The sequence below is a fragment of the Labrus bergylta genome, chromosome 19, assembly GCF_963930695.1.
Source record: "Labrus bergylta chromosome 19, fLabBer1.1, whole genome shotgun sequence".
Lineage (NCBI taxonomy): Eukaryota > Metazoa > Chordata > Actinopteri > Labriformes > Labridae > Labrus > Labrus bergylta.
This window is the reverse complement of record NC_089213.1, coordinates 17,157,519-17,180,912: the sequence shown is the minus strand read 5'-3', so window position 1 is coordinate 17,180,912 and position 23,394 is coordinate 17,157,519. Positions and strand designations below refer to the sequence as shown.

General features: G+C 40.7%; 1 protein-coding gene across 1 annotated transcript; it reads left to right on the top strand.

Moving 5' to 3' along the window:
• Window positions 1–1,776: 1,776 nt before the first annotated feature.
• ago2 (argonaute RISC catalytic component 2) lies at window positions 1,777–22,645 on the top strand. The gene is made up of 20 exons (XM_020648066.3): window positions 1,777–2,380; window positions 3,661–3,708; window positions 4,559–4,739; window positions 4,824–4,944; window positions 5,067–5,248; window positions 5,572–5,708; window positions 5,805–5,939; window positions 8,202–8,289; window positions 8,610–8,757; window positions 8,860–8,979; window positions 9,882–10,004; window positions 10,143–10,276; window positions 10,661–10,845; window positions 11,340–11,499; window positions 11,624–11,714; window positions 12,408–12,602; window positions 12,838–12,972; window positions 14,628–14,729; window positions 14,865–15,064; window positions 15,189–22,645. The coding sequence occupies exons 1-20, from the start codon at window positions 2,362–2,364 to the stop codon at window positions 15,295–15,297; spliced, it is 2,613 nt and encodes an 870-aa protein (XP_020503722.1). The 5' UTR covers window positions 1,777–2,361; the 3' UTR covers window positions 15,298–22,645.
• The last annotated feature ends 749 nt before the right edge of the window (window positions 22,646–23,394 follow it).

Sequence of the window (23,394 nt, the reverse complement as noted above, 5' to 3'; positions counted from 1 at the left end):
TGATTTAATCTTTCCTGCTTTTTTCTTTTTTTTTTAAATTTATAGTCTACACTTATTTTAACCCCTTGCTAAACCTGATTAAATCATTCTTTAGTTCATTCCTGAATTTAGGCCTGTATTTCATCAAAGTGTTTAATGTCCAGTTAACGTGACATAAAATTGAACCAGTAGGCCTATAGCCCATTTCATGTGCTATACGACGTCAACCTGAAATAACTGTTTAAGGCTTCTTTTCAAACATACCAGCAGTTTTGCAATTGTTTTTTTATTACAATGAAAAAAATGACAGGTTTTGCTAATCGGATAATACAATACTCATCTTGTCTTATCTCATCTTAAAACCTAATCAAATCTCAGCACCTCCGTCTACCCATTAAGTGGTGGACAACGCCGACTAGTGGCCAAAACAAGAAGCTGCACACCAAGCATCGCATAGTGGAAGACTCCAAGAGAAATAAAAAAGACAGACAAAGGTGGATGATATTTAAGTTAACTATGGAAAATGGGGCGCTCAATGAAAAAGAGAGACAATGTAGGAAGCCTACAGAACATTTAGACACATACTGAAATTATATACAATAAAAATCCAAAGGGCTGTAGGAAGCAGATGTAAGGGTATTTTAATATTATATCTACTCTCACAGTAGGAGGTAGAATACACAGTGCACAGAACACTTAAGGTTAGGGCTGGGCGATATGGACCAAAACTCATATCTCAATATTGTTTAGCTGAATGGCGATACTTGATATATATCGATATGTGTTTTATTAACAGTGAATACACATGGAAAAATAAACTACCTGTTTAAAGGTACTAAATGTTCCTTAAATACAATAAAAGAGAGAGAGAGAGAGGAGGAGCAGGGTTAAGAGGGACAGACAGTCAGTCATCATCAGTGAGATGAGAAAAAGGTGACCTGGCACCTCTATAACATTATTTTAATGCAACTTAAACTATATCCATATTAACGATATTGTCTTACCCAATATCTTGTTTGAAAATCTATCGATATATCTTAAAAACTCGATATATTTCCCAGCCCTACATAAGGTCCATACAGTTCTACTACAAACCTACAACAAACATGAAGTGAGAAGAAAAAAGGACAAAGGGAAATGAAAGAATAATCGAGTGATACACGACATAGCCTATTTATACCTACAGTCTATGATCGGTGCACCACAGGTGTTTCTGTAAAGGCAGAAGGCTGTAATAGACTACTTTTTACTGTCATTTTGCTTGTTCAATATAAATTAGAATTCAGCGTGTTTATTCCTTCTTTTATCAACAAGTATTAAAACTGAACTTTTTCTCATTCGCTTCACATTGTACCATTATTACACCTTGTGACTGAACTAACAAAGAAAAATGTACCCGAGTGTTACAGAAATGTTAATTCTTATTTTTATTCGCTTACCTGGTTTGTATGCCCCGGAAGTACTTCCTCTACCCGCGCAACGAATTTCTTCTTGTTTTGTCTTTCCCATAGACTGTAAGGGCTTGCACTTTCACAAGTTTTTATTTCCTCGGTTTGTTATTGGTATATCAAAAAGACAGGGCGATATGGTTAGGCACACCAAAAAGAAAGTCGTTGTATCTATATAATCTCGTGAAATCTACCTTTCCTGTGATTACAGATTTGAATTCGGGTCAGGGCTGCGAGCGCGCAGAGTGCGTCTGACGTCACTGGAGCGTGCGGCCAGCAAGATTGTTCACCCCATGAACAATAATTTATATTCTTTTGGCCTTAATTTACACCAAAATGCGCTGATTGAGAGCTTCTAAGGATTGGGCACGTTTCTTTTTTTTTTTTAAGAAAGAGTCAGCCTTTATAAATTGTAAATATCTGATACTAGAACGCGCATACTAGTGATGTTTATTAGTTTGCGTTTCTCTGTTACAGAGGTGACAGGTTACCGTATTATTATAAATATTATTTTTAAAGTGCAATAAATTAAAAAGCCCTTTTTTTTTCTTTTTGTTGCGCTTGTGCCGTGTTGATATGAAAACAAAAAACAAACCAAAATGTAGTATCGTCATGGTTCTGTCGGCTTGACGGGGAGCGACCAAAGGCGGAAGTACAGTGGAGGGAAGCCTCTTGGCCTGCATGGTTCTTTTCCGTACTATCTTTTCTCTCGGCTCCCGTTTTGTGTGTTGGGGGGATGGGGCCGTGCCGAGGATGAGACACTCCAAATATTTACCACTTGGCTAACTAAATATCTTTATTTCTGAACTGGGCTTCCTCCATTGCTCTTGTTCATTTACATACTTTTCGACCACGTATGAGTTTCGGTGGGATTTCGCCTGAATAAAGTGGAGTGTTCGTAGGTCCACGACACACGCTTAAAAAAGTCGACAAAATGTATTCCTCTACTGGAGGTAAGTGCTGGAGCTAACATTAGCATCGGCGAAACGACACAGCCAGTAAATGTTAACACTAGTTGCAGCATTGTTGTGCCTCATTGCATCGAGCCATTGCTGAAACACACTTTGAATTCTTATTTCTGTTTCTCCTGATTATTACAAGAGTAGAAAACGGTGCGATCAAGAACATCTCGTCCCGGTCTAAGTGGAGGCATTAGTAGCAGAGAGGCTAGCGTGCAACACACAAGAAGCTGCTTTTACCTAGCCGAGTTAGCTCCTCGGTAATTCGCATGTTTAAACTTGTGTTAGCTGCCTGATATAATCACACTTGGGGGGTGGGTTTGGATTGATTGGCGTTTGTATTCTCGATCAGATGCGCGATTGTTAAGACAAAGGTGAGTGTTGTTTTTTTTTTTTTTTGAGGACGTGCTAGTTGCACACCCAGTGGAAAGTTGAAGCGGCCGACCATGCTATCATCACCAATCTTAGTCATGGGGGTAGTATCCGACTTCATTTGGTAATTACACATTGTGTTACCAATTTTTTTTTGCCCGGTATTTACATTTAAGGACACCTCGATATTGCGCTGTGATTGTATTTCAACCTTTTTTGACATTGAGCATATAGAGGTTATGAAGGATACACATGAAGTTTGAGTGAGGTAACACAGTGTAACAGTTGGTTTTCATTTGGCAGACAGACTTCTTGTGTGACTATAATATATAATATATATATATGATAGATAATATAATGTTATCCCACTTGTCTCTGTTCATCCAGGGAAACTGTGCAAGATTTGTCCTTCTGTCTTATCTAGTTATTTGGGTTGGTTCAGTGGAAAGTGTGGTTTTCTAATGTTGCAGGAGGCATCTCTTCTCTTCTTGTAGTACTAAATTACAAATTGTCTCAGCGTGTAGATTATTTTCTCCCAAGAAAGGGTGGCTTCAGTGGACTGAGATAACCAGCTTGCGAGACTCCTTCTGTGTGCAGGTTGATAAGGGTTTTTTTTTTTTTAGAAAAAGTTGCCCTTGATTGTGGACGATGGTGCTGTGGAAGTGATAAGAGATAAATACATACTTTTTAAGGGTGTTTGCAATGAAAAATTAGTAAAACTCTATTCAGTGTTTATTTTTTCTATCAAAAAATGCTCCTGTGTGTGTGTGTGATGTGTCTGTTATAACAAGACAGAAACATAACTATACACTTCCACTACTTCTAGAAATGTACCCTCAGTGTGCATTAGATCAATTGTATTATAATGTGTTCTTAAAATGTCTTTCGTTGCCCCTCTGTAGCCTCTGAGATGGCCGAGGGACCCCGTTCCTCTGGGTCAGCAAGCTCTGGTAAGTTTCTATTCCATATTTGGGCTTTTAAAATCCTTAACCTGGCTGCTGCATGGTTCCAGTGTTAATGGCGACAAAAAAAAAAAAACTTGGGCGATCACAATGTTTACTCATCAGGAATACAATTTAAACTTCTGGCTGAATAATGAAATAGTGCACGGATTATTTAGCACTATAAATGAGATACTGAAGACATGCTACATGGTCCGCTGAGCTCACATCATTATGTGCTAATGACACTGGGTTTTGTAAACAGCAAAGGTTGTTCAATATATTCATTACTAGGCTTTATGGGTGTCGTTCTGTTTGAATAAGCAGAGCTGGAGCGTAAAGATAAGGCTCAGATGGGCATGGGGAGTTTGCACTGAAGGTCTCGCTGTAATATCTGAACCTGCAGATATATGGAGTCTTGGTTCAACATGTCTGCTAATGATCAAAGCCTGATGCATTCTCTCCAGGGGTAGAACAGTACTCAAATCATAGCCTCATTAATGCCAGACGTCTCAGAAGCCCACTACCCACTAAAATGAATGACCTGGAATATTTCTTCCAGTGTCAGGTGAGTTGGGATTCAGCTGTAATAACAACAATCAGTGAACTGTCATCAGTTAACTAAGTGTCAGTGTGGATTATGAACTAGCTTGCTGTAAACACCACATACAGCTCAATGCTTCAGGTGTAAAGGAGTGACTCTCCACTGGTTCTATTATATTAACTTAATAAACACTAACTTATGAGTTATAAGTGACTCGTCCAGATGCACTTGGGTCCTAAAGACTGTGGGGAAATGTCCAGTGTCTTTTATACATTACATATTTCTTCATCTCGCCTACCTTTTTTTTTTTTCCAGAACCCCCATCTTCCCCAGTGCCAGAATATGTGTTCAAGCCTCCATCACGGCCAGACTTTGGCACCATGGGCAGGACAATCAAGCTCCAGGCCAACTTCTTTGAAATGGAGATCCCCAAACTGGAGGTCTACCATTACGACATCGACATCAAGCCCGAGAAATGCCCCAGGAGGGTCAATCGGTGAGTATCAGCAGCCCCCTTGCATGTACACGACATAAGCTTTGTGCTTATTCATCTGTTGTTGTTTTGTTTTTTTATCCTCAGTGAAATTGTGGAGCACATGGTCCAGCACTTTAAAACACAGATCTTTGGTGATCGAAAGCCAGTGTATGACGGGAGGAAAAATCTCTACACCGCCATGCCTTTACCCATTGGCCGAGACAAGGTATGTCATTGTTAAAAATAACAGATTCAATCTACACCTTTTTTTTTAGAAATGTTTTTCTAAAGTTGAAATCTCACTGCAGTGCCTCTGTCTTTGTGTCTTCTCGCTCATCTGTCACCCAGGTGGAACTCGAGGTGACCATTCCTGGCGAAGGCAAAGACCGCAGCTTCAAAGTCTCCATCAAGTGGGTGTCCTGCGTCAGCCTGCAGGCTCTGCACGAGGCTCTGGCGGGACGACTGCCAAGCGTCCCGTTTGAGACCGTCCAAGCCCTGGATGTGGTCATGAGACATTTACCTTCTATGAGGTGGGTTTGTTATCGTTAAAAAGAGATTCTTATATACACGATAGATTGCCTTTAAATGATTCTGTTCTCTGGTACGTCTGTCAGCCGAAAGATAACGTTTTTTTTTTTGTATTGGGTGAGGGTGGTGAACGTGGGGATATTGGCAGGGGGCAATCTTTTTCTAAATGCTCAAAATCTCAAACCTGTAAAACTGTTCAAATGCTGAGTGTTATCAACAACATGTTCATTCACCGAGGGTCACAAATGTTGATTTTTAACCAGTCATGAAAATATCTCTGTTGGTGTATTAATCGGGCTGTTCGGCTGACTCTCCTCTGTCTCAGGTACACCCCAGTGGGCCGTTCTTTCTTCACTCCCTCAGAAGGATGTTCGAACCCCCTCGGCGGTGGTCGAGAGGTGTGGTTTGGCTTCCACCAGTCTGTCAGGCCTTCCCTTTGGAAGATGATGCTCAACATCGATGGTATCTTAAGTTTTTCTTTGATTTTCTTCACATCGTATGAAGTTTTGTTATTTCAGTAAGGTCATTCTCACCCATGCGTGCTTGTTTCGCTTGCAGTTTCAGCCACTGCGTTCTACAAAGCCCAGCCAGTAATCGAGTTTATGTGTGAGGTCTTGGATTTCAAAAGCATCGAGGAACAACAGAAGCCCTTAACCGACTCTCAGCGAGTCAAGTTTACAAAAGAAATTAAAGGTGAGTGAAATTTTGAGCAGAAGATGTTGTAGTTTCTTGTCAATTAGATCAGGGATCAACGATCTGTCGCCACAAGGAATTTTTGTCATATTCAGAATTGTAATGATATTTTTGGTCTGTGTCCGTCCGACGGGGGGAAGAAACAAGGAGAATGGGGGTTGCTGACAACTTTACATGCAGTTACGTGAATTGAAACACAAGTATAGCATCGTGTTTCTGCTGTGTTTCATCTGGATGTGAGAATAAGAACTTTTCTCCCGTCTGCTACATGTTACATGATGTTCGGTTTAGTATATAAGGTCAGCTCTCATTTTGGTAGCTAACGTCAGAGTGCACATTCCCGGACATATCATGTTAGTAGGCTTCAGTGAGCGACTTTAATTACCCTGACCAAAGTGAAACACAGGAGAATGAAAGTCCATAACATGACGGACAAGTTTGTTAACCCTCTTAAAGTAATGTTCATAACTTTCAAGAGGCCTTGTTTTACACTTCAGGTATTCTTATCTCGAGCTGCTCGAGTAGCAGGCCTGAGTACTTCCTCCTCAAGCTTCTCTTTTTTCATATTCTAAGTTCAACACACTCCTAAAAGGTTTCTTTGCAGACTAAAATAACTTTATATATTTATGGGGAATTCTCCCCGACGCCCCCACCTGCATTTTTTTTTGGAACTCTTTCACAATTTTCACTTCCCTTGAGTTTGCTGTATCACTGCCTGGTGCCAGTGGGTTAATATGAATAGGTGCACAATAAGGCTGTCAGTGTGTTCAAACATTACCGTCACAATGTACTTAAAGACACAGCCATGGTCATACCTATTGCCCTTGATTTTGAAAAATGAGTTATTCGTTCTATTGGATGAGAAAACACATTTTAATATTAAGATGCTAATGTAGCGAGCTCCTCTGCATTTCATTTATATGTCCAGAATTTTCAGTCAAAAAGATTTGTTTTTGCTCGAATCCCTATTAAGGCCCTGACACATCAAGGAGATCGTCGGCCAGCGGTCCTAGTTGGTCCTACGGTGAGCGACCGTCGCCCTTGTTTTTGCGGTGTGTCCAGCTCCGTCGCTACCCGTCGGCCCCACCCCCCACCCCACCCCCCCGTCTGCTTTTTTTTTTTTTTTTAAGCCGATTCGACATGTTGAAGTTGAATCGGCGTCTGCGCAGTTGTTATGAAGAATCTCTCTGATTGGCTGTTCGGAGCTTTCATCTAACTCCAGCTCTCGACACATGTTGGGGAAAGCCCCTTGAGCATGCCGCTGTAGTATCCATGCTTTCACCCATTAGTGCGGTTTCTCCTTATTTGTCGGCTCGGCCTCTTCTTTTCTTTTTCCACTAAAAGACCAAGGGCTGACAACACCAGTACCATTTTCAACTTTTCATCAGACATTATTCTGGATTAGTAGTACCTATAATATGAGTGGTGCGCGTCAGCGGTGTGAAAATGCTCTTGCATCATAACAATGGAATACCGCCGCCTGCTGGCATGGGGAGTTATTTCCTCTCACGCATGCGCAGAACGTACGTGGTGGTTGTCTGTCGGCTGTAGTCTTTGCGGTGTGTTCTAGAGCTAATTTTTGGCTAAAACAAAAGGGCCGCGAGGCGACGCCACAGTCGGCCTTAGTCGCCACTAGTTCTCTGCTGCCTGCTTGGTGTGTCAGGACCTTAAGATTCTTTTGTGTTATTTGACAATAACGTCTATTCATCAAGGAGAAAATTCGGCTACATGATTCAAATTTATTTTATCAAATTTAATGGTTAAATAAACGCCATCTTTAAAAGTGCACTATGTAGATTTGGTAGTGAAATTTAAAAGTTGGAGAAGTGAAACAATTCTATGCTATATTTTCTGAACTCAATACACAAACTTTATTCAACGAAAAAAATTGGTCCCTAAAAAGCTGCCAGGAGAGTTATGGTTTCACTGTTGCAGGCCCTCCACCATAACTTCTCGCATTTTTATCTTCAAACACTGTTCCATAGGGAGCACATTTTCCTCTGAGGACACTTTGTGTATAGAGTTATGAACATATACCACAGAATCTGTACATTTCTCCAACTTTCACATTCCTCTACCAAAACTCCACAGTGCACCTTTAATTCTGTTATTGCTTGAAGACATTTTCTGTTTGTCCCTTTTCTGTCCCGTAACATGTAAGGACCTATGAACAATATCTTAAGTCACTAAAATGTCTCTTCATTTCACGATTTTGGTATTTAAAATCATTTGTTTATCTTTTTACATGATTCCTATACCTAGGCCTGAAGGTGGAGATCACTCACTGTGGGCAGATGAAGAGGAAGTACAGAGTTTGCAACGTGACCAGAAGGCCAGCCAGCCACCAAACGTAAGACGGTGCTCTTCATCACGTCTGTGGTCATGTTACATTATTAGAAAGTTCACTGCAGCTCAGTCATTAGTCTTCAGTGAAGACACAATAGGCTGTTGTTACATGAATTCTTCTGTATTTAGCGCCATGTATAATGCAGGCTCCCTCTATTTCTAGACGTTGTGTTTTTTAAGCACATACTGAGTGTTTGATGTGAGGAAAGTCTTGACATTGATCTCTTTGCTCTTTAAATGTGATGTGCTGAGCAGCTTTTAGGAGGTTTTTGTTGGAGAAATGTGGCTCCTCTTGACATTTCTTGGTCTCTGTTCTTCCCTCAGGTTCCCTCTGCAGCAGGAAAACGGCCAAACCATTGAATGCACAGTAGCACAGTACTTCAAAGACAAATACAAGCTCATCCTGAGATACCCCCACCTCCCGTGTCTACAGGTGGGACAGGAGCAGAAACACACCTACCTACCTCTTGAGGTAAGCAACAGATCCTACTCGTTCTTTCTTTGATAGGTCAAAGAGACTTCTATAAATGTTTTCTCTTAAACTGTTGTCTCGCCCTTGTTTTGTTTATCCCAGGTGTGTAACATCGTGGCAGGACAGCGCTGCATCAAAAAGCTGACCGACAATCAGACCTCGACTATGATTCGTGCCACAGCTCGATCGGCACCGGACCGCCAGGATGAGATCAGTAAACTGGTAGGTCACCGAAGCCCTTTTTTCACACGAGCACTCCTGACATGTTCCAGAAAGAAATCAGGACAGTAAACAGCAGCAAAGCACTGCTCAGCATAAATGACATCATCTATCAGTCCATTAAGCAGAACTGAAATATCTTGAATATTTCCTGCTCCGACGGGAACATTTTGGGACATTCTCAGGACTACAGTGCATGTGTGAAAGAGACTTGGGATAAGTGTTTACTGAATGAAACTTAGAGGTCAGTTCTGAGCCAGAAAAATAAATACATTTCAAACAAACGTTGTCTTTGTGCATAACGACGCCAGAGCGTCTCCACAGATGTGGACAAAGTGTGGAGCCACTGACAGCCTCAGACTGATTTAACCCCTGGTTATATTGATTATACTTATATCAGAGTCATATTTACAGACTTTAAATAAAGATAAAGTATTTTAAAGTCAAGCAGAGGCTGAACTGTTTTCCTGATCAGTGGAAAGTTTGAGCGAGACATCTCTTAAAGGTGTAGTGCAGTGATGTCACCACCTGGTCTCTGCACATGTTATTCCACTCTTACGCTGCGTAGCTGTTAGCGCTTGTGTTAGTGAATTACACACTTTGTCAGATTAAGGGTGATTTGCATAGAAAGGGGCACATTCTCCCCCAAAAGACTGAATTATGGATGATTTAAACACAATGTTCTGCTGCACAATGCCTGTAAGCCCCTCTATGTGTTTTGATAATTAGACGGTGTCTTTATCGGCTCAATACTGTATGTACCATTACAACATTTTCCATTATGACTGCATTTAATGAAAATCTTGACAGACATTTAAACATGGCTACATTTGCAGGTGTTGGGGGTTAAGTGATGAGAGGAGATATTCACAGCCAACAAAACTGTTTTGTTTCTTTTTATCCAGATGAGGAGTGCCAACTTCAACACTGACCCTTACGTACGTGAATTCGGAGTGATGGTGAGGGATGAGATGACAGAAGTAAATGGCAGAGTCTTACAAGCACCTTCCATTCTGTACGGAGGCAGGGTAAGATGATCAGTCGCGTGGATGTGCTGATGGTTTACCTGAAAGACAGCACTCATTTTACTCGCATCACTGGAACTACGTGATGTCCTGCAAACTGACTAGCACTGCTAACAAGCTGGCGTTCATTGTTGATTTCAGAACAAAGCAATAGCCACACCGATCCAAGGAGTCTGGGACATGAGGAACAAGCAGTTCCACACTGGCATTGAGATCAAGGTGTGGGCCATCGCCTGCTTCGCACCGCAGAGACAGTGCACTGAACTCCTGCTCAAGTATGTTCATAATAAAAGTCCTCAATGAAACATTGACACAGCACATTGCTGTCATGCTTGATTTGTCCAACAGTTTGTTCCTTCACAACTGAACAGTCTGGTGTCTAGAATCTTTTGATTGGCCCCATAAGGAAAGTCTTTTGCCTTTTGTAGAGCTAAAAGAGTGCAAGATGAATATGCTCAGCTGTGCAATTTTCATCTGAGGTGCTCGGCTAGGTTTTCTCTTTTGCAGTTGGGTTCTGATCTCGAATATGTTTCAAGGTTTATGTGAGTGTTGACCTAGCGTTGATGCAATGGATAGCATGTGCAAGACATGTTCTTCTTTGATGTTTACCTATCATTTGCATCTTACAATCTAAACCCTAACTGAACGGTGTCTCTCAGAGCATTCACAGATCAGCTGAGGAAGATCTCAAGGGATGCAGGGATGCCCATCCAGGGTCAGCCGTGCTTCTGTAAATACGCCCAGGGAGCGGACAGCGTGGAGCCCATGTTCAGGCACCTCAAATACACCTACCAGGGCCTCCAGCTGGTGGTCGTCATCCTACCTGGAAAGACACCTGTCTACGGTAAGGGATCCGCTTACGCAGCCTGGAGTTCACAGAAAATGACTCGCTTCATAGGTAGCAAGCCGATCTTTGTGAAAACTACTGCTTTGACAGAGTTGGACAGTTAAAAAAAAAACATTATGCAATTCACAAACTGCCGAAATCAGCAAGGATTTAAATCTTAAGAGAAGTCATATTTGAGTCCCATGAAGTTGGTCTGATTCTAATGAACATTCCTGCTGAGTGAGTTTTACTGCTTCTATTGAAGCTTTAAGAAAAAAAAGCGTTTGGACCAGATGACGCTGTGGTTCTCATTGAAACTCCAGGAATTACATCCTGCATAAAAGGATTGAGGGCTTTACAGATGATGCGTATGTGTTGATGCCACAGAGGTGAATCAGACCACGCATCCTGTCCCAGATTAATGCACCATGGCTGGATCTGAAAACATCAGTTTTTTACCTGAGAGTGTTTCATTAATTTCTCACCTTGTTGCCCTCGTGTGTGTGTTGCAGCTGAGGTGAAACGTGTCGGGGACACGGTACTTGGCATGGCCACGCAGTGTGTGCAGGTGAAGAACGTTCAAAAAACAACACCTCAGACCCTCTCCAACCTCTGTCTGAAGATCAACGTCAAGCTGGGTGGTGTCAACAACATCCTCCTCCCACAGGGCAGGTGAGTAAAGACCCGCGTATAATGAGATGAATCGATGGGACACATATAAAAAAATGTTGTTATACTCTCTTTTTATTTTGTGCTGAATTTTTAACTGTTTCTACTCTTTATCTTTTCACTCCAGGCCGTTGGTGTTTCAGCAGCCGGTGATCTTCCTTGGTGCAGATGTGACTCACCCTCCTGCAGGAGATGGCAAAAAGCCTTCAATCGCTGCCGTGAGTAGCTTCACACCATTCCTAAAAATGACAAACGGATGCCAAACTTAAGCCCTAGAACCACCAACCATCAATGCAGTTCTGAAGCCTCTTTTAACGCATTGTTTTGGTATTATCGCCGGAACATTTATTATATGACTGAGGCCAGGCTGCTCCCAGCAACACCCAAAGAACGACAATCACAGTAGAATTCCACCATGTGCTACCTCACATGGTTACTGATGGGGTCTGTTTAGAAAAGTAAATGTTGCCTCTTTCCGCTTTATGTAAAAATAAGTGTTTAAGTGAAACATATTAGTCATGTCTCTGCTTTTTTTAAATGTTTTTACCCTTAGAAGTCCAGAAGTTGTTGATGCAGTGATGTGCTTAAAAACCAGTTACCTGCAAACCAGGTTTTAAGTTGGCAGGTATCTACCAGCTTTTGACTGAGGGTAGAGAGTAAGCCAGACTAAAGAGCAAAGGATGATTTATTTTACTGTTTAATGTATGTTATAAGTCAGGTATGGCTCTTCAAAGCATACGTCTGTAGTTGTTCAATATGGCCAAATTCGTAGTCCATAAACTCAAAAATAACCCCAGACTCCCGTTGACCTCCCTGAAACTCCCCATCATCCTGCACCTTACACTTTTCACACTTTTCATGTTCTGTGACAAATTATTTTTTTTTACTCTTGTTGATATTTCCCCATTCAGGTCGTGGGTAGTATGGATGCCCACCCTAGCAGATACTGCGCCACAGTGCGGGTGCAGCAGCACCGTCAGGACATCATCCAGGACCTGGCCACCATGGTGAGGGAGCTGCTCATCCAATTCTACAAATCGACCCGCTTCAAGCCGACCAGAATCATCTACTACCGTGATGGCATCTCTGAGGGCCAATTCAACCAGGTGAAACTCATGGTAGTGATGATTCAGAAAACTATTAGAACGCAGGACAAATATCATTTGATAATGCATGCAGTGGAGCTGATTGTTTCTGTTAATTCTTCTGTTTTTTTGTTTTTTTGTATGGCTAATTGTTAACACCTTAGAATAGTCTCAAAGCTTTTCATCATAATAACCCTAACCCTATGCAAACGGTCATCTGTTAACCCTTCATGTCCTGTCATTTTAAACCATGCAGGTCCTTCAGCATGAGCTGCTGGCGATCCGCGAGGCCTGCATCAAACTAGAGAAGGATTACCAGCCTGGTATCACCTTTGTGGTGGTGCAGAAGAGACACCACACGAGACTGTTCTGCATGGACAGAAACGAGAGGGTGAGTATGATGTCAGTGGTTGGGGTGGACATTTAGGCAATCATAAACTTCATCAAAAAAGAGAGACCTGCATGTTCTCCTTTCACAAGAAGGGTGGACACATGGATGGATTTAAACTTTAACTTGACTGCTTGTTGATGGCATACAACCAGAGGTGTAAAGAGTTTCAAGTAAAAAATTCTACTCAAGTAAAAGTAAAAAGTTACTTGTTTAAAATGTACTTTAAGTAAAAGTTACTTAGTTACTTTTTTTAACAACACATCTCTCGTGTGTCGTGAAAAAAGGACGAGGGGATATTAATCTCAAAGTTTTTTAAATTAAAGGCCAATCTTTCCAAAGATTTATCTTTTCAGATAAACATTTTCTTTTCTACCCCATTGACAAAAACAAAATATACATAATGATGAATAAATATTCAAGGATTATATGTTCAAGTAATCAGCTGTTTTATGAAGGGAAATGTTTAAAGGCTTTAGATGGGTTTTTTTTTTTTTTGCCCTTGAGCATCAGCATCAAACCAAAACAACTCGCACTGCATTGTTGTGTTAGCATGCTAATGCTAGCGATCTTTATTATGCTCGTATCTTCACACTGCATGTAAATGAACTCGAAATGAGCGTGATCTAGAAACACAGTTAAGCAGTGAGTACAGTATGTTACTCTTTTTTTTTCTAGTCCTTCAATTAAACAACTTTTATACACGAGGGGATGAGTCAGCCGGCCATCCTGGTGATGTAAACAAAGTGAAGATATGACTCAGAAAACCCGGAAAGCATCACAGACAGCGGGACTCGGGTGTTACACCCATTGTAGACAGTCATGACTCACAGAGGTATTTTCAGAGGATATACTTGATTTCTATTTAATTGCGAAAAGGATCTTTGTCTCAATCATAAAGAGTATTTTAGTGTTTTTAGTTTTATTATTTTAAGGCTGGTTAGTCTCAAAGACAGCCTCAAAGGCTGATTTAGCTGCAACTAAACCTGAGATGAAAGATAATCCATTTATTGTTCTAAAATGAGCCTGTATGAGATTATGTTAGATGTTTTAGTCTCTGTTTGTTTACCTCTTAGCTACTGAAGCTTCTAACTGAATCTGTTTGGTTTGAAGTATTTATTTTCACACATCTGAGATGTGTTAAGTTGCAGCAGCTTATAACACCCAACTTCCTCACATGTCTGCTTCAAAATAAAAGCACATCGCATAGATGGCAATTAGGGACTTTTATTGTGAAAAACTTTCCGGAACTAAATGTGTTTATTGCTCGGAGCTGCAGCGGCGAATGTAGTCGCGAACGCTGCAGTGAAAAAAAGCATCCTCAGCCACTTCTTTGTCCAAGAGTAAGAACCACAGCCAACTTATTTTAATCATCCTGGATTTAAAACAATGAGACATCAGTTTATAAACACCTTCAGCAGGTAGACCCGCTGTAGTGGAGGTGCACCGAGGTTGGCACCGAGCCAAGAAAAGGGTCTCTGTCTCTCGTCGCTCCGGTGCGATGAGGGAAAATCATTCATAGCAGGCTTATTTTTATAGTCAGTAACGGATGTGATTTAAAATGTAGCTAATTACAATACTTAACTCTTACACAATTTCTGTACAACATATCTGTTAATGGAATAGAATCCATAGTGTTTGTGTTTTACATTTTGAAGGTTGGGAAAAGTGGCAACATTCCTGCAGGCACCACGGTGGACACCAAAATCACTCATCCATCAGAGTTTGACTTCTACCTTTGCAGTCACGCTGGAATTCAGGTAAGAACTGAATGAAGAACACGTGTGGCAAGTAGCCATGAAGAAGAAAGCACAACAAAAAAAAAAAAGGTTGACTCTGCAAGATGTTTTTTTTTTTATCCACTCGACTCAAAATCGACTCTCACTTTCTCGCAGGGTACCAGCCGGCCGTCTCATTATCACGTGCTCTGGGACGACAACCACTTCACGTCAGATGAACTGCAGGTCCTCACATACCAGCTCTGCCACACTTATGTGCGCTGCACCCGGTCAGTCTCCATCCCAGCACCAGCTTACTACGCCCATTTGGTGGCTTTCAGGGCTCGCTATCACTTGGTGGACAAAGAACATGACAGGTTAGGACTAAGAGCCTTTTTAAAACTGTTTTTTCTTCATGGTATGAGTTCTTGTTAGTCAAACATCATTAAACACTCGTGAAGCCCTCGACAGTTCCCTAACTTTTTAATGTTTCTGTTGCAGCGCCGAGGGCAGCCACACATCAGGCCAGAGCAACGGGCGGGACCAACAGGCTTTGGCAAAGGCCGTTCAGATCCACCAGGACACCCTGCGCACCATGTACTTTGCCTGAGACCGCAAAAACCCCGGAGGTCGGCGTGGGTGAGACCCCACTGATGTTACACACTACCCCCTCGCTGTCTCACCGTCAGCTGTAGATAGCGCCACAGTGGTGATCTCCCTACATGAGAGACCTATCAGTTGACCATGTGTCTACAATTGTACATCAGCCCCCCCCCCCCCCCACCCACCCCTCCCGACCCACCCAAACAAAAGCCAGCTGTTAGACTGTAAGATGCAAAGTAATCCCTCTTTCTGGGCTTCGAGCAGGAAGAGGTATCATTCAAAAGTTGCGCATTAGTGTGTGTGTGTTTTTTTTTTTATTTGTTGGGGAAATATGTTGCAAAAGTATTGAAGCAAAAGTATGTACACTAACAGAAGAAATACTTTCTAAACTAGTGGACAGTGTCATTGTACATCAGGGTGATTTTTATTACTCATAGGTTCACCCTCCTTCTCCTGTCTCTTGTGTTTTGGGCCTCAGTGCTTGAAGGGAGAAGGAACAAATATTGTCAAAAAAAAAAGGAAGGGCGGGGGGGCTGTTTTCTGTTTCTATGCCTATTGATTTCCTCCTGACAAACATTATCAGCCAATCAAAGCAAAGTGCACTGACCAGAAGGTACTTCAATCAGGACTTAAGTACTTAACATGTTGAGGGTTGTGTGTGACTCTTTCACATAGGGCACTGTGTGATGAAAAGTGCCATTTGAGACCACCTTTTTGTTGTCATTTCTATGTGAAGGCGATGAACTATTAGGCCCACATGTGATAGGGGTTTTTCAGTATTTATCCCTGATTGACACAGAGTACCATAATATGCCAAATCTGGTGATAACATACAGAAAAGAGTTCTTTGCATCAGATTTGTTAACAGCCCTTGAACAGACCCTTAGTTTATTCTAGAGGTTCAAACACAGCATTTTGACCCTTCTCTGCCTCTCCTGAACGTCTGATCTGAAAGAGAAAGTGTATTGGGACTGGTTCCCAGCAAGGACACCTTTCTAATGTACTCTGAGCCGTGTTGATAAAAAGACACATGACATAGAAATCAACATAGAGGGGGACTTGATGAAATCCTTTTCTCCCCCTTTTGTTTTTGTAGTCTAATTTAATTTCAATTTGTCTTCTCTTTTTTTTTGTTACGAATATGCATGTAGCTGACTCCTCTTTTTAGACTTTTTGTGATATTTGTTTGATTTCCTCCTTTTCTACACGTTAACCCTTTTCTTTCATGTTTTTATTGTAAATAGCCGCAGTATAGTGTTTTTGTTTTCTGCCGTGTTTCCGTCAAGAGCGTGATATTTGTGTGGCGCTTGATATCCAGGCGTTCGGTACAGTGGAGTGAAAGCTGCAACAAGTTAAACTGATCAGAGTCCCTTAAAAAAAAAGAAAAAAGAAAAAAAAAAAGTTTTCGCTCTATGAAGCGGGAGCAAATGTCGCACAAAAGCTTGGGTTTTATGCAAATGACTTTTTGTGAGTCTTTCTACTTTAGAGTCATGTTGGTGATGAGGTATATTTTGAATAAGCTTTCAGCGGAGGCTGCTGAAAATGGAATAGAGATTTTCTTTTTTTAATGACCGGCCCACATGTAGTCTAAATTCACTCTGTCTATTTCTATACAGATTTTAAATGCAAATACTCTCTTGCCTTCTAAGACTGTCTTACTAATGATTCTAGACAGTTCCTAACATCCCACCTGAGTTTGAAAACTAAGTTAACACATAGTCTTGATTGGAGGCAAGTAGTCTACACTTTCTAACTATGCATCATTTTTAACCAAGAGATTTCTCAGTGGGGGTCTCTCACATGAATTTGGGTCATTTCTAGAGGTAGATAATCAGGGCTTTTATTCTCTTTTCTTCTTGGTTGTTTCCCCCTACCCCCACCCCCCTCTCTTTTTTAGCATGTTGCATTTAGTAGCGTTTTCTTAGTGCTTTTCAGCATCTTCATGCCTTTTTTCTTAAAAAGGGGGGGTGAAGTATATATGTGGTCATTTGTAACGCTGTCGATTTTATAGCCTGAAAAGTTGGGTGTATCCTTTGTAACACGCAATCTTTCTTAGCCAAACAAGATTACAAACTTTTACATGATTTAATATTCACAAAGACACGACGTAAGCACAAAAACAAAAACAAAAAAAGGAACGTCTTGATTCTAGGTGCTAGAAGTTTTCACTGTAAACCACCTTAAATCCTCACTGGACTAGTCGACAAGGCTCTGTACATGTACGTTATAACAGAAACCGAAAGATGCTTCATTATGTCGAAGATCTTTCCTCTCCCTCTGACGACCTCTGTGTGTCATCCTTTTTACTCATTTTTACCTGTAAAGCAACTAGAGATCCGACTGACTGTGTTTGTGGGGCATTCTAAAAAAAAAACAAGAGAAAGAAATCATGTACTTGATATTTACTGTTATGATGTCAATATTGTTCTTACCGGTGCTGGTCTCACAACATGTAAATTTAGATGCACTTTTGATAGCAGAGTGTCAGTGTGACTTCTACAGACGTGATCGCTGCAGGAGGCTCGGCCATATCGCGTGACACCGGTGTAATTGTCTGGAAATGGCTGTGTGTTCTACCTCTTGTTACCTGTTTAAGTGTTATGGTAACATCACACTGCTGGCCATTTCTGCATAATTACCCCTGCTATCTAATCTAATTGGCATTTTTTCCGGAGTCTTGCATTGACAGTAGAGGTTTGAAACGCTTTGTGTGCATGATGCTGTACACGCTTTCTCACTTTATGGAGTTGTGTAATCTTTTTTTTGTTTTTTTGTTTTCTCCATAGTTTTTATTCAAAATGAAAAGAGAGAATGTGTCTTCTATTTCCTGTAAGGGTTTTTTTTTTTTTTTTTTTTTTGAGCGTTGAGCTGCACGACCAAATTCTTTGACGAGTGTTTGTATTCACACTCAGCTTTCCCTCCTTTCTTTCCGTTTTTTAATTCTATGCACCAGTGGAACGGCCGACTTTGATTTAAACGCCCGAGCAGTTTTTATTTTTTGTTTTTTTAAAACAATGAATGCAGAGCCTTCATCGGGTCTCATGGGTGCATGTCCTGGATTTGATGGAATTGTAAGTCGCCTTTAAGTTGGAAATATTATATAGACAATTTATAAAGTGCATATTGAATTCCACATCAAATATGTTCATACATAACTCTTAACTGTGCGATCATGCGTTGAAATATTTGTATTGAAGTTTGACTGGATGAGGAGAGTCTTGTTCTCTAGTTTGATGGAGACTGGTGTGGGGTCTGTGTTCAGAAATGTGATACTCACCAGAAAACACTTGTCATATCGTGTCAGGAAAGTGAACAAGTGTCCTCAATAATAGCATGCTGAAATTCATTATGGTGTGAGGACATGGCTTCTTACTTGTAGTTACTGCTTCTTGTTTGTGTTTAAATGACCTGAACCAGCACCTTAACATAGCAGATGAGAATGGAATTGCTTCCCTCCCCCCCCCCCCCCCCCCGGAAAAAAAAAAAAAATCTCAAACATTTGTTGTTTTTGCACTAAACAAGAATTGACTTTGTGTATCAGCGTGTGTCGTCTTTGAGAAATACTCTTCTGCCTTTAAAAAAAAATGTAAACAAAAGAGAGAAACTTGTGGATGAGGGTTGCCTTTTTGTACAGTGAAGCGAGACATAAGGGTGCTTTTTATGTGACACAAACTGACAGGTGTCAGACAGAGACCATTAACTACAGACATTAGGTTCTCTGTGGGGATTTATACATATATTATGTATACGGTAAATAATGATGAACGAAAGGTTGTGTGTGAGACACCACCAGACTTTACATATCAATATCCAGAAATCTGCTTGATCACGAGCCGAGTGGAGAATGTGTATGGAACATTATAAAAAAAATAAAAACACCAGCCTGGATGAATGTGGAGCTACTTTCAGTTTAATGGTGCCCGAGGTGCTTAGTTAGGAACTCAAAACACCTGCACAGGTAATGATACGACAGGATATATTGTCTCACATAATTTCCGATTCTTCACCTCAGTTTGGCTTTTGTCCCCCCCCCCCTCCGTGTCTTTTGAAGCGGTGAGCAGGAGCAGGTTCTAGAAACAGCTGGCTTGTTAACAAAAAGTCATATCAGAAGCTGATGGAATTAATAATCCACGTCTTTTTTTTTTGTTTTTTTTGTCATGTATCTCTATATTTAAATATCCAGTTGAAAAGGCCTGGGATAAATGTCCTCCAAGTTGTAACGATCAGCCTGTTTACTTTTGTTACTTTTAGAATAAAGTACAGCTCGTTTTTAAGAAAAAAGCAACAACTCATACAAATCTTTCTTTTTTTTTTTCCCCTCTGTAAAATAACGTTCCTCCTCTCTGCCTCTCATCCGTCTCTTGTAGAGAAAGAAACTATTGCTGATATAAAGAAAACCTCTTGTAGAGTAGATCCTATTTTCCTATCTCCAAATAATATCAATGAATGTACTTAGAGCCTGCGTGGTTTGTAATATTGTATAGGCGATCCATCCAGTACATTTATACTCACTTTTGCTTCTTGTGAATAGCCTCGTCTTTTTACTTTTTGGGTGTGTTTTTCTTCTATTTATAGGCTTTATGAAATGCAGAAAGTATTATGCTTCCTCCTTTGATATTTCATGGATTAAGATATCGCCCACATCACCGCCGGTATCATGAATCTGTTCACTGATTTACAGCAGGTAGAACCCCAGTCTGCAGTTGAGATGGCTTTCTCTGGATGTTTCACACTGGTGCAAAGCGTCGTCATCTTCATCGTCATGCTTGTGCGAGGTGCTGTAACATAAAGAGCTGCGTGCGTGTGTGCGTGCGCGCGCTTGCGTGCGTGCGTGTGTGTGTGTATATATATGATGGTTGCTTTGGTGTGTGTGATGTTTGCTGTTAGATGTTTGGCTTCTGCGTGAGGCCTAAGTCATATATTCCTGTGCTCTGATCTTGCAGAGTTGTCCTGTAAAATCCTGAAAATCCTCCCACAGTTCAGTGCACTAACTCGTTAGTGCCTTGACACTTGAAAGCAAACAATCTAAGTTTTTTTTTGTTCCTTACTTTTGGTGATTGTATGACAGCGCAGTTGTTTTTTTCCAGAACTTACCATTTGTAATAAAAACAAAAAGGCACTCGGCAAGCATTCTTTTCCTTTTTTTTTTTTTTTTTTTAAAGAAAAACCTTTCTGAAGAATCACTTTGTCCTTGACGTCAGTTTTTTATCATGCCAAATACCCGTAGCCATGTGACACTGGTGTGGTGTCCATGAGGTCTCTGTAGTGTTAAGTCTGAATTATTGAGTACAAAATCAAACGTGGTGATGGTCGACCTGAGAAAGAACCATTACACCTTTGTCCACTGACCACAGCGCCACATTCTGGTCGTCCTGTCTGGTCTTTGTCTTGGTTTTAAAGTTGCCTGGAGGCAGAAAAGTAATGAAGGGTCTTTAAGCAGTCCTTCAGCAGCCAAGCTTCCATTGTTGTTTAGACTCATTTTCAGTCATTTTTAGCCATGCTAGCAGGATAGCTGTACGGATGGCTAAGTTGGTCAGATGTTTTTGTCCACCATATTGCTCTTCACTTTAATATCTTGACAACTTTCACACAGATTGCCCTGAAACTTTGTTCAAATGTTTGTGTTCAGAAACGGTGAATACAAAAGACTTTGGTGATCCAATGACCATTTCTGCTGAATAACCAGCTGGTCACAGTTTTGCACATTTTGTGTAAAATTCATAGTTCTTAGACAATGAATCCGTATAATTTTGGCAACCTCGTGCCACTATAGTGGCAAATGTTTCAATTCTCTTTAGTTTTGTGACCAACAAAAGTAATGCTAAAACGTAATGGTATATGTTAGCATGCTAAATTAAGATTGGTTGTATCTGTAAACACTTAACCCGCCAAACATTAGCATGATAGAACTGCTTCATATCAACTGACTTAAGCAAGGCCAGGATGAGCCAGACAAACGGCTTGGCTGCCTTCAGTGGACATAAAGAGTCATATTTGGTTCTGTAAATCTGACTTGTGTGGAGAACTGTTACCTTGCTTCATCCAACTCAACCAAAACCAACCAAACAGAACCAAGACCATCCAGCTAATCTATATGCATCCAATCATGGAAGGCTCATGTGGGTATATTTGTTTTATTCAATGCATTTCTAGTCTTCAGCATGACTTGGCTTTCTATTTTTTTTCCATCTTGGGAAAAAAAAAAAACTACCTCAGAGCAGTGTCAGGTGCTAGCTGATATAAGCCCTAATTTGTAATAATTGTAACAAAATTGAAAAAAATTGTTGTGACCAAACCAATTCAAGCCAATATTGTGTTAGAGAGCACTGTTCTTTCCTTTTAACCTTAATAAATGGAAAACCAAGTAATCACGACTGGTTGGATGCTTTAGTTGGTGACATTGCAGGGGACCAAATCTTTGTAATTGGGCGTGTCTTGTGAGTCATTCATTTTTTTTTTAAATTATTTTCTTTGAAGACCGAAGCAGCCCAGAACAATCTAGGACTTTTATCATAACTGAAATATATACCCATACAGGTGCCATCAGACGGGGCATTGCTGTTCACTCTGACAGGGTGTTCATATTCCAGTAAACGTTTGGAGACATGTTGGTTGGAAAGGTGTTGGTGCAGCAATAACATTGGTGTGTTAGCTGTGAATTGTTGGCAGTTTGTTTAATGCCAGTCTGTCCTCTCTGCGTCAGATTCAGACAACGGCCGATGAACAGTTTAGACTTTTAGTTTTTTTTTGTTTGTTTTTTTTCAGCAGAATGTTGAGATATCAAAGTTTCATACTGGATAAAGCCACTCCACGTGATTTAATGCCTAATTTTCTTTGCCATGTTAACCCAGTACTGCAATAAAACCTTTTTTTTTTTTTTTTTCCTCCGTTCATTTCCACTCCACCTCGGATAAGCCAGACGCAACACCATTTCTGTCAAGGGTATAAAACGACGACTTACAAAGGGAAAATACACACATTGAAAACACATTTTACAATGCATCAGAACATTGTAAACTTCAACGAGAGGTACATGTGAGGTCGTGTGGCCAAGAGCTTCAGTCTGTCGTAACTTTGAATGAAAACATCCGGCGCATTCGTAGTCGTCTTTATGTGTGCCTTTTTTGTCAGATCTCTCTCTCTCTCCCTTTTACAAAAAATAAAGGTTTCATAAAAAATCTTCTGCGCCACATAAAGACAAAATGATTTACATTTCTTTTAGAATTTATCATGCAACCTTGAGTGTAGATGCTGCATAGAACGATCAGTATTTGTTTTTTGCACTTTCAAAGCAGTCTCAAATAAAGAAATAAAAAAAAAAGGCCCACCGGGGGGCGGAAAGTAAAAAGAAATAACTGACGAGGTATTTTATGCTATCAATAGGAATTATAAGGAATGATATGACTTTGAAGAGCTTTTCTAAAAAGGTTGATATATCTATATATATTCATGAAGTACCTCATAAGCCTGATATATGCTGCATTGACTTTTTTTCTGTAGTGTACTTCATATTGTTCAGTCAAATTTTCATTTCCCCCTTTTGTTCTGGGGGGGAGGTTTGAATGTCACCACATGACTGTGCACACGCCACAACCAGTACAACTTCTGTTCTACAACAAATCAATTCATTACACCTTGTGGCCAAATCCAAATGTGTCATTTATGCAATTTAAATGTAAATCTCATCTGAATATTTCTCCGTTGTAGCCACGTCTGTTCTGTCTTTTTTTTTTCTTTTCTTTTTTCCCAATGTCTGTGTAGCAACAAAAAAAATCTGGTTTATTTGATGAAGACGCCTCGTGCGAGGCTCTGTGGTATAAAACACGACTGTTGACTCAGGTAATGTCGTGAAAGGGCTGTATCTGCTTTACTATGCCCCCCCCCCCCTCCCCTAATACCCCCCTCTGCACCTTTGTCTTAAAATAGCCTTAGATCTACACGTGAGGTTTCTATTTGGCCTTAAAAGTTGAACAAATTATGCACTACAATTGCCCAGACTTGACAGAGAAAGCTTGATTCCCGTTCAGACACATTCTTTGAAGCGTTGCCTGTTATCTACCTCCTATGAATGTAGAGGCTGTCCTGGAGTTGTAGTCCACCGAGA

Coding starts and splice junctions, on each gene's coding strand:
- ago2 (XM_020648066.3), top strand. Junction 8,290..8,609: donor AGGCCAGCCAGCCACCAAAC/GTAAGACGGTGC, acceptor TTCTTCCCTCAG/GTTCCCTCTGCAGCAGGAAA. Junction 11,715..12,407: donor AAAAGCCTTCAATCGCTGCC/GTGAGTAGCTTC, acceptor TTCCCCATTCAG/GTCGTGGGTAGTATGGATGC.